The 12,355-nt window shown below is 44.5% G+C and overlaps 1 protein-coding gene across 2 annotated transcripts in view; it reads left to right on the top strand.

Annotated features, from left to right (window-relative positions):
- Nucleotides 1–4,341: 4,341 nt before the first annotated feature.
- LOC120959432 (uncharacterized protein K02A2.6-like) overlaps nt 4,342–12,355 on the top strand; it is a 66,487-nt gene continuing 58,473 nt past the window's right edge. For both annotated transcript variants that reach the window (XM_049606521.1, XM_049606522.1), the window contains exon 1: nt 4,342–10,102. In XM_049606521.1, coding sequence (XP_049462478.1) covers nt 4,342–5,919 — 1,578 coding nt within the window. In that variant the 3' untranslated portion in view covers nt 5,920–10,102. The remainder of the gene's footprint in view (nt 10,103–12,355) is intronic.

Consider the following 12,355-nt stretch of genomic DNA (forward strand, 5'->3'; position numbering starts at 1 on the left):
ATAAATTGCATTTTTGCTAACAAATTGAAACCGCTAAAAGCCAGAAATATTAGAATTTTCTGCACGAATCATAGCAAATAAATGATGAAGTGTATAAAAGTATTAATTTAAATCAAAAACTGCGAGTAATGAATAGTATTGTAGTAAAAAACGTGAAATTCGACTTACGCGGATATTCGAGTTACGCGGATTCATCGGGAACGCAGAAACCGCGTAACTCGGGAACAGACTGTATTTTATTTTTTCAACACTTTATTCAACAAGTGAATGATAAAAAATAAACTCTGAGCTGTTGATTGGTTAATTTTTGACGCTAAACAATGTCAAAGTGAAATGTTGCCAGCAACATTCATAGACCACCTCAGCGATATGTTTCCGAGCAACAATGTTGCGCGCAACAACATTAGACCACTGCCTTACTTTTACCCGACCAAATTGTGTTCCACTAGGGTTACTGTACCAGCTTTCGACACGCTAGTGCAGCAGTTTCACAAAAACTGCTCACACATAAACATTTTTTCATTATTTTTCATGAAAGTGATGTTATTCTGGTTGATAAACTATCATAGAATGCTACAATATTTTTTATTTGCCGGTTTAAATCCCTTTTTCATAAATATTCGTGAAAATGAAAACATCGATGTTGCTCCTTTTTTCGGCAGTTTGTTCCTATTTTCGGCAGGTCGTGTTCCTATTTTTGGCAGCGCGAATACGAGTCAGAAAATGTTTTTATCAATGTAAGTATGCACAAAAAAATGTTTTAAGCAATTTAACACTCTTATTTTCCTAAGATTGGTGTTAAAAAGCAGTTTAATTATTGATTTTATGTTGCTTATTTTGGCCCGTTTTGACAGCCATTTTGATGAGACGTTTAAACAGAGCAGCCATTGAAGTAAATTGGCAGATAGATGGTTACAGCGTACGGTGCGAACTGGCTTACAAATACAATGGAGCGCCGTTTATCCGGGTACCTTTTATCCGATTGTCCGTTTATCCGTGCTGTTGAAAAATGACAGTTTAATACATATCCCATATAACCAAGATACCGAAAACGCCACCAATTTCTTGTACTAAAAATCCAGTTCCATCAAACAAAACTAAAAAACTATCAGTTTGGTGGGTTAAGCCACATGACCACAGAAGCAGCCACTTCAATGTTGTTGAAATCAGTTTTTTATGCACGGGCAATTGATTTGCTCAACATGTTTCACCTGTGTTAAAATTTTATTTAATTGTGCAAAGGAAGCAATTAAACGTGTGTGTTTAAGTTGGTTTGTTGTAAAACATTCATGTGTAATATGTGAATATGTGTGTTTGTTTACTTGCGAATGATATCTTCCATTTCACTGGTCAGTGCATAGTTTTTAGATTTATAATATTGCTGAAGTTGAAGTGCAGTTGTTGGGGAGTGCCCTCGTGTAGACGGCCTTAGGCAGCGGTCAGAACTTCGCCGCATGCGATTTTGCCGCAAGCTTTTGTATGGGATTTGACGTTAATTACAGCACTTGCGAATCTGCCGCATGCGGCGATGCGGCAAAATCAAAATCATTTGATTTTGCCGCATCGCCGCATGCGATTTTATTTCAGATGTCAAATGCCTAAAATCATATCAATGAATGATTATCTTTATAAAGAAACAACAAAATATCATTATAATACCTTGAAAAGTTAGAAAATTGAGAAAACTCTTTTCTTGCCGCATGCGGCAAAATCGCATGCGACGAAGTTCTGACCATTACCTTACAGATGCAGATGCTGCATGGGCCTCCTTCTCTCAGGTGACAGGGACTGTCACCTGGAGACGAAGCAAGCACGAAGAGGTCACTCCCCCACGAGCCGAGCCGAGAGATAGACGTGAGCGGGTCTCCGTCTAAGGATTCGTAGATTATAAGTTTCATTGTAATAGATATAAGTTTTATCATCTGAGACTGTTTATGTTTTGTTTACCGTCAAGTTAAGTTGAGAACGTAGACATAACAACTGGCGTCGAGTTTTAAAGTGATCATGTTGTTTTGTGTCCGTCAAAAGCAACATTTGGAACCCGAAGTTACGTAGTGCGCGTCGTATTTATTTATTTATTCGTGTACGTGCGCTCGCGTTAAGTGTTTTTAAAATACCACCAAGATGAAAAAGGGCTAGAATGAACAGCCAAGGCGACCAGGAGGCGGATGAGCAGCGTAGGCAATCGCAGCAATGGTTTCAACACGCTTTGCCTCCAGGACCGGCAAATCCTGCCCCAGTGCCAGCGATGCCGCCATTTCAGATGCCAAAAGCCGAGAATGGTGTACCGCCATCGCAAATTGCAGGAACGTCGGGTCATCAACCTACGCCGGGAACGTCGGATGTAATGCAAATCGTGCTGCAACTCCAAACGCAAGTGAACAAATTACTTTTAATTCATTGTTAAGGTAATGTTTCACAACCACCGCTTGTATCATCGCCAGCCCCAAACCACGAGCAAATTCTAGATTCGCTTAGTGGTCATATAAAAGAGTTTCGCTTCGACGAAGAGGAAAGGGTTACCTTCGCGAATTGGTTCTCTCGATACGAAGATTTATTCGCTAAGGACGCTTCGAAGCTCGATGATGCAGCAAAAGTGCGGCTATTAATTCGAAAGTTGGGCAGTAGCGAGTACAACAGATACGCCAGTTTTATTTTGCCAAAACATGCTCGCGATTACACGTTCGACGAAACCGTAAAGAAGCTCACAGCTCTTTTTGGCAGCAAAGAGTCCGTTTTGAGAAGACGTTATAAGTGTTTGAATACCACTAAAGCATATAGTGAGGATTATCTGTCCTTTGCTTGCCTGGTGAACAGAGCGTGTGTGGACTTTGAGGTAGGCAAAATAAGCGAAGAACAACTGAAGTGTCTCATCTTCGTGTGCGGGTTACGGAACGAAAGCGACGGATAGATTCGTACTCGACTTCTTTCACTAATAGAAAACCGGCCGGAGGTACGCCTTGAAGATTTAACGGAAGAGTGCCAACGTGTACTAAATTTGAAAATGGATAGCGCAATGATAGAAAAAACACCCATAGAAAAAGTGTTAGCAGTAGCAAAGAGCAATGATCGACAAAATGGTAGAAGACAAAATGGTTATGAGAATATTCAACACACACAACAGCCAAACTATCAGTATGGTCGCGCTAGAAGCTGCTGGCTGTGTGGAGGCGACCATCATGCAATAAAGTGCAATCGTAAAAATTATAAATGCTCCATTTGCAACACTATGGGACACAAAGAAGGCTACTGTAGCTCGGCATTTCGTTGGAACGCGAGCAGAAGAAAAAGTGCGATCAGAAGCGTTACGATTATGAAAGTTGGAAGCGGGCGAGTAAGAAACATCGATGTGCTGATAAATCGAACTAGGCTGAGAATGATGGTGGATACCGGCGCAGACATAACCATCGTTTCATCGAGATTGTGGCAACAGATGGGGGAACCAGTTTTGAAACCATCAACGATAATGGCAAGAACGGCATCGGGGGAGCAGCTGAATCTACTTGGGGAGTTTCCTGCTGAAATTACACTAGCCCAATAACGCGAAGATTGTGTAATACGAGTGGCCTCTGAGAACCTCTCACTTTTTGGAAGAGATGCGATGGACATTTTCAACCTCTGGAACGTACCGCTGGCAACTGTTTGCAACCAACTGTCTTCGGTGAGCATGGGTTCTAACTATTTTAAAGATTTTGAAGATCTATTTTTAGATGAACCAGGATGCTGCAAGAAAGGAAGAATCCAGTTGGTCCTAAAAGAAGGCGCGATGCCAGTTTTTCGTCCTAAGAGACCGGTGGCGTACGCTATGATGGCAGCTGTTAATGGAGAACTGGATCGGCTGGAGCGAGAGGGAATTATCACCCCCGTAGATTATTCGTCATGGGCCGCGCCTATTGTGGTAGTGCGCAAGGCCAACGGATCAATACGCATCTGTTGAGACTATTCTACGGGGCTGAACTACGCGTTGCAACCCCATCAGTATCCGATTCCGCGCCCTGAAGACATTTTTACCGCATTAGGACAGTCGAAAATTTTTAGTCAGATAGATCTATCAGACGCTTTTCTCCAAGTAGAGGTAGAGGAAAATTGCCGCGAGCTCCTTACCGTGAATACCCATAGGGGTTTATATGTATACAATCGCCTTCCACCCGGTATAAAATCTGCGCCAAAGGCCTTCCAGCAACTCATGGACACTATGTTGTCGGGATTGAATGATGTGGCCGCATACCTGGATGATATCGTAGTAGGTGGAGTTGATGAAACCACATAAAGTATTTAGGACATATTTTGGATCGTAACGGTTTGCGACCAGACCCTACTAAGGTTGAGGCTATACTCAAGATGCCGGCTCCAAAGCAGCTATCTGAGGTGCGATCCTTCTTAGGTGCAATCAATTTTTACGGTCGATTTGTACCACAAATGCGCAATCTGCGGTATCCCTTGGATGAGTTGTTGAAAAAGGAAGGGGCATTTCAGTGGACTCCTGAGTGTCAAAATGCTTTTCAAATGTTCAAACGAATTTTAAAATCGGATCGACTTTTGACACATTACGACCCAAGTAAAGAAATTATAGTAGCTGCTGATGCTTCTTCTGTAGGCGTCGGAGCGACGATTAGCCATCGCATGGAGGATGGAACCTTGAAAGTAATACAGCACACAGCAAGAGCATTGACAAAAGCAGAAATGAACTACATTCAACCAGATCGCGAGGGTTTAGCCGTGATATTTGCTGTTACAAAGTTCCACCGCATGATTTATGGGCGTAGATTCATGTTACAAACGGATCATGCTCCGCTGTTAAGAATTTTCGGTGCACGCACAGGTATACCAATTTACACAGCAAATAAGCTCCAGCGTTGGGCTTTAACGTTGCTGCTATATGATTTTAAAATTGAGTACGTGCCAACAGACAAATTTGGTAACGCTGATATATTGTCCCGACTGATAGAAGAACACGAGCACCCAGAAGAAGATTATGTTATAGCGAGCATCGAATTAGACAATGACATGAATGCTATTATAGATAACGTAACTAAAGCAATGCCGCTAACATATAGCGATGTTAGGGAAGCAACTAAAAGAGATCCTACGTTGACAAAAGTATCAAAGTACATTCAGGAAGGTTGGCCTCAGAGAAAATCAAACGACATAATATTGAGAAGCTTCCAGGCACGAAGCGAAGCATTAAGCACACTTAGAGAATGCATCTTATTTGGAGAGCGATTGGTCGTTCCAGAAGCATTGCGTAGGAAATGTTTGAGACAACTACACCTTGGACACCCCGGAATACAGCGTATGAAGTCACTAACGCGAAGCTATGTTTACTGGCCTGGTTTAGATTCGGAAATAGCTGAGTTAGTGAAGTCGTGTCCACAGTGCGCAGCAGCAGCAAAATCTCCTCCACATAGTACGCCAATAGCCTGGCCCACTACGTCTGCTCCGTGGCAAAGAGTGCATGTGGATTATGCGGGACCAATCGATGGATTTTATTATCTCCTTGCAATCGATTCTTTCTCAAAGTGGCCAAAGATAGTGCAAACGACCAAAATCACGACTCAAGCAACGATTCGTATTTTACGTGGATTATTCGCAAGGCTGGGTGGAGAATTTTGTACCACAAACGGGATAGAACATATTAGAACCGCTCCTTACCACCCCCAGTCGAATGGACAGGCGGAGCGATTCGTTGACTCTCTTAAGCGAGGGCTAAAAAAAATCAGCGAGGGAGGAGCATCGGCTCAAGAGTCACTGGACATCTTCTTATTGATGTATAGAAGCCTACCCAATAGGCAGTTAGAAAACGGCAAATCACCAGCGGAACTGATGCTTGGGAGAAGAATGCGTACAGTATCGGACATAAAGATAGAACCCTGGTGTTTTCAACGCACCATGCACCCGTTGGGCCAGGTTTATGTGTGATTTGTATGTGTTTGTGTGTGTGTGTGTATGTGTGGGTGTGTGAGTCTGTGTGTGTGTGTGTGTGTGTGTGTGTGTGTGTGTGTGTGTGTGTGTGTATGTGTGTGTGTGTGTGTGTGTGTGTGTGTGTGTGTGTGTGTGTGTGTGTGTGTGTGTGTGTGTGTGTGTGTGTGTGTGTGTGTGTGTGTGTGTGTGTGTGTGTGTGTGTGTGTGTGTGTGTGTGTGTGTGTGTGTGTGTGTTTGCATGTGTATTGGTGTGTGTGTTTGTTTCACAAGTATGTCGTTTCGGATAGATTTGTTAGTGGTTTGTTTGTGTTTTGGGTTAGTTTTTTGTTGTAATTAGCAGGACCACTGCCCTTGCGAGCAGTGATCCCTATTCAAAAATGCAATAAGCTCAGTTCTTGATCTTATTGCCGTCGCCAACTATGACATTAATCATGCGTTGACGCATCGACATCACCAGTTTCTGGATCGTTTTTGGTGGAATTTTTTCCACACCTTTTGCATGTGATCGAAGAGGTGATCCAGATCTTCCGGTATGTTTTTACCCAGCATCTTCTTGAATATTGCCCAGAGGTTCTCAATGGGATTGAGATCCGGGCTAAGGGCAGGCCACTTCATTGTTTTGACATTATTGTCAGCAAGCCAAGTTTGAACAGTCCCGGAAGTATGCTTAGAATCGTTGTCTTGCATAAAAATCCAAGACCGAGGAAGGTTTTTCCTAGCGTGTGATAGCAAATGAGTATCAAGAATATCTCGATACCCAAACCGATTCAAATGACCGTGGATTCGAACCAACGGACCCATCCCATAGTAGGAGAAGCATCCCCACACCATGAGACTACCACCGCCATGCTTAAAAGTCTTGAAGCAGTATTTTGGGTCAAGAGCACAATTAACAGGGCGCCGAACCAACCTGCGTTCGTCCGACCCCTGTCGATTGAATTTCGACTTGTCTGACCACAAAACCCTGCGCCAATCCTCTTCATCGAAGAACATGTGCTCAATTGCAAATAACACCCGTGCGTTTTTATGCGCAGGTGTTAAATTGGGCACTTTGCGTGGCACTCGCGCGAGTAGCCCGGCACTGACCAATCTTCGCTGAACTGTTCTCGGCGTCACCGCCAATTTCAGTCTGCCTCGGATCTCTGGTGCTGAGCTAAAAGGATGTTTCTTCGATATGTTAACAATCTTACGGTCTTCCTCCGCCGTGGTCTTCCGAGGACGTCCGGGTGACTTGCGCGTTTCGGTTGTCCGAAGCGCGTTTGCCACAAACGTGCGCGATCGTTCCATCACGAACTCGATCGTTCTGCGCTTAATGCCAGCAGCAGCCATTCGCTTAATGATATAGCGCTGATAATCGGTACAATGTTCACCTCGACCCATTGTAATAAAAATTGCTTGCTAAGACCGTCAAGAACACACTGGTTAAAAACTTGGACACGACTGATGCCGTGCTCTGCCTGCATTCTGCTTTTATACGCGATGAATCACATCGTTGTCGAGCAGCAAAAAAAGCGTATGGATAAAAACAATCAATGAGTAAGCGAGCGAGCACCCATTCAAAACCAGAACAGGTTACTGCCGCGCTCATGAAACAAAACACCCATTGAAAAGAACACCTGCGCGCTTGCTCAATGCACACTCAAAGTTTCCCATGCGCACATATCGTTCAACGCAGAGATGCACGCAGGCCTTTCAATGGCGTGCACTGGCGAAACACCTGTGAGGGAATGCCGAGTTCATTGCTATTGTGCGCGTTTCCATTTCGCACCGGTGTCGCATTCACATTCATGAAACAGCACACCTGCGTTCTCGTCCGAGGAACAAGCGCTGCTGTCGATGCAAACTTTAGCTTTTATCCAAGTGTGAACGCACGCTGTTTCACATGATAACACACATTATCAGAATACTTTCAACGCACTATGACATCATGGCAAGCTATGTTTTTCAGACACAAACCCGCGCACTTGCAAATACACATTAAAAAGCACACTCTCTTTCTACTACTACTACTACACACACACACACACATGCACACACACACACACACACACATACAGTATCGGACAGAAAGATAGGGCATTGGGTTTTTAACGCACCGTGCACCCGTTGGGCCAAGTTTATGTGTGGTTTGTATGTGTTTGTGTTTTTGTGTGTGTGTATGTGTGTGTATGTGTGTATGTGTGTGTGCATGTGTGTGTGTGTGTGTGGATGTATGTTTGAATGTGTATTGATGTGTGTGTTTGTTTCACAAGTAGGTCGTTTCGGATAGATTTGTAAGTAGCTTTTTTGTGTTTTGGGTTAGGTTTTTGGTGTGATAAGCAGGACCACCGCCCTCACGATCAGTGTGTTTTCGATATATTAACAATGTTACGGTCTTCTTTCGCCGTGGTCTTCTGAGGACGTCCGGTTGACTTGCGCGTTTCGGTTGTCCAAGCGCGTTTCAGTTGTCTAAGCACGTTTCGGTTGTCCGAAGCGCGTTTGCCACAAAAGTGCGCGATCGTTCCATTACGAACTCGATCCTTTTGCGCTTAATGCCAGCAGCAGCCATTCGCTTTTACATATGGCGCTGATAATCGGTACAACGTTTACCTCGACCCATTGTTACTAACATTGCTTGCTTGGACCGTCAAGAACGCGCTGGTTAAAAACTTGGACACGGCTGATCCCGTGCTCTGCCTGCGTTCTACTTCTATACGCGATGAATTACATCGTTGTCGAGCAGCGAAAACATCGCATGGATAAAACTATCAACGAGTACGCGAGTAAGCGTCTTCCCTTCAAAATCGAGAACAGAATACTGCCGCGCTCATGAAACAAAACGCCCATTGAAAAGAACAACTGCGCGCCAGCTCAATGCACGCACAAAGTTTACCATTCGCACACAACGTGCAACGCAGAGATGCACGAAGGCCTTTCAATGGCGTGCACTGGAGAAACACCTGTGAGAGAATGCCGAGTTCATTGCTATTGTGCGTGTGTCCATTTCGCGCCGGTGTCGCATTCACATTCATGAAACAGCACACCTGCGTTTTCGTCCGAGGAACAAGGGCTGCTGTCGATGCAAACTTTAGTTTTTATCCAAGTGTAAACGCACAATGTTTCACATGATAACACACATAATAAGAATAATTTCAACGCAATATGACATCATGGCAAGCTATGTTTTTCAGACACAAACCCGCGCACTTGCAAATACACATTAAAAAGCACACTCACTTTCTACTACTACTACACACACACACACACACACACACACACACACACACACACATGCACACACACACACACACACACACACACACACACACACACACACACACACACACACACACACACACACACACAAACACACACACACACACACACACACACACACACACACACACATACACACACACATACACACATACACACACACAAACACGAGTAACGTGGCAAAACAAGTGCACGGTGCATTGAAAAAAAAGGGTCCTATCTTAATGTCCGATACTGTACACACACACACTCACACACACACACACATACACACACAAACACAAGTAACGTGGCAAAACAAGTGCACGGTGCGTTGAAAAAAAAGGGTCCTATCTTTCTGTCCGATACTGTACCTACATGGAATTGCTTCGTATACATCCCGAGTCTGAACCAGAATCTCCCCAGTCCGCAAAAGCCGAAGTTTTGTATGGGATCGTGTCGTACACATATGGACCCACTTACGTACCCACTTACAGTAGAAGTGTAAATGTGGTTTCACCCCAAGTAGCAGAGCCGAAGTTTTTCAAAGATTTTTCTGTGTACCAAAGCGAGATGCCCTGTCTTTTTTCTCTAGATTTTGGACAGCAAACTGCCGCGCGTGTAGAGGTGTGTGCGTGTGACGAAAAATGATGGATGAAAAACGCGAGGAGCGGGGTCTGAAGTCTTTCGTTGGTCACACACACATGCATCTACCAGCGGATTGCGCTTCACCAAGTCTACCCATCTCTCTCGATCTACCATGATTTTTTCTGCTATCGCACTCATCCGGGTGTTAGGCATTCTCAGTCTGCCCAGAACGTTAGTTGTGGAAGGATGTGCGGGAGTGATGTGCGATTTCTTGTGCCCCTACTTTCGTTGTTTACGTTTTGCGCAGTGTTGCTTCTTCTTCCATTGTTGAATGATTTATCCTAGCTAACTTGTTGAGGTAAGTTTCTTGGTATCATATGTGCTTCAATGTACTAATTCAACTAATGCTTATCGGCTTCTTACAGGTGCATGCGCCATTCATCAACGCCTACCTGTTGGCATCATCAAAAATCTTCAAAGTGGGTGACAGAAGCAAATTGTTTTCCAGTTTTAAAAAATTAAGGTAAGTGTTGCTCTCATCATATACGCAAAACTATCCAAAGTAATACGTATTACATACATTAATTATTGGTTTATTTTTATTGACAGCGCTCAGCACAACTCAGCCACAAAACAACGCACTGGAATGCGCTAAGAACATGTCGAAACGCGCGCAGCCCCCGAGAGCGATAGGAGAAAGGAAGAACGAGAGGAGGAAAAACTAAAGCCAGCGCGCAGCTCTGATGGTACCCCGTACGCGGTAAGAAGAAAAAAGATCGAGAGGAGGAAGAACGGTAAATTTGGAAGGGGGAGACCGTTCTGCCGTCTACACAGTGTGAGTATGCCAAAGCACGTGTTGGAACGGAGCGAAAAAGTTGGAATAAACCGGCTGCGAATGTGTGCATACAGCAAATGTAAACATGTGTGCCTCATCATTTCTATAAGCAATCCGAAAAGGGGGTGGAGCAAACACATTGGTATGCGTGAGGTGCAGAAGAAATCAGAGCGTGATAGTATGTGTGAACGCGATCGTTCGGGTGGAAGGTGTCTATGTGTGCATGAAACCACATTTACACTTCTACTGCAAGTGGGTACGTAAGTGGGTACCCAAGTAGCAGAGCCGAAGTTGTTGAGAGGTTTTTCTGTGTGCCAAAGCGAGAGGCCCTGTCTTCTCTCTCTAGATTTTGGACGGCAAACCGCCGCCCGTGTAGAGGTGTGTGCGTGTGACGAAAAATTATGGATGAAATACGGGGCAAGCGGGGTTTGAAGTCTTTCGTTCGTCACACACACATGCATTTACCAGCGGATAACGCTGGACCGAGTCTACCCATCTCTCTCGATCCAACATGATTTTTCTGCTATCGCGCTCATCCGGGTGTTAGGCATCCTCAGTCTGTCCAGAACTTTCTCTATGGAAGGATGTACTGAAGTGAGGTGCGATTTATTGTGCGACGTACTTTGTTCATTTACGTTTTGTGCCGTGTTCCTTCTTCCTCAGTTATGGAATGATTTATCCTAGCAAATTGTTGAGGTAAGTTTCTTGCTGTGTGCTTGTGCAGGAACATTCAACTAACCCTTGGCGTCTAAAAAGTTACAGGTGTGTGCGCTATTTATCAACGACTACCTGCTGGCGTCGTCAACAATCTTCAAAGGAGCGACGGAAAGAAAACGTTTTCCAGTTTTAAAATATTAAGGTAAGTTTTGATCTAATCCCAAGCGCTAAACTCTCCATAGTAATACATACTACATACATTCATTATTGCTTCATTCAGCCCCCGGTGAGGACGTCATTACTTAACAGAAGCCGGCTCAACACGCGCAGCTCCTGTTCATGACGTCATCACTAAACTCAAGCCAGCTGAACACGCGCAGCACGGATGGTACCCCGAGCGCAGTAGGAGGAAGGAAGAACGAGAGGAGGAAGAACGGTAAATTTGGAAGGGGGAAAGCGTTCTGCCGTCTACACAGCGGGAGTATGCCAAAACACATGTGGGAAGGGAGAGGGATATTATTCAATAAACAGCATGCGAATGTGTGCATAAAGCAAATGTGAACAGCCTCATCATTTCTATAAGCAATCCGAAAAAGGGGGTGGAGCAAACACATTGGTATGCGTGAGCGGCGGAAGAAACCAGAACGTTTAGATGTGTGCGTGACGGATGGTTCGGGCGCCTGTGGCGAAGCTCTCGACAAGCCTGCAAACGAGAGCTTTGTGGAGAGCTTTGTAGGGAGCCCAGATTACACAGGCCGCCGTCGGTTTTTGCGTCCTTGGGTACATATGTGTACGACACGATCCCATACAAAACTTCGGCTTTTTGCGGACTGGGACGCACACATAGACACATTCCACCCGAACGATCGCGTTCACACATACTATAACGCTCTGATTTCTTCTGCACCTCACGCATACAAATGTGTTTGCTCCACCCCCTTTTCGGATTGCTTATGGAAATGATGAGGCACACATGTTTACATTTGGTGTATGCACACATTCGCATGCGTTTTATTCCACACTTTTTCTCTCCCTTCCAACACGTGCTTTGGCATACTCACACTGTGGAGACGGCAGAACAGTCTCCCCCTTCCAAATTTAACGTTCTTCCTCCTCTCG

This window comes from Anopheles coluzzii, chromosome 2, assembly GCF_943734685.1.
Source record: "Anopheles coluzzii chromosome 2, AcolN3, whole genome shotgun sequence".
NCBI lineage: Eukaryota > Metazoa > Arthropoda > Insecta > Diptera > Culicidae > Anopheles > Anopheles coluzzii.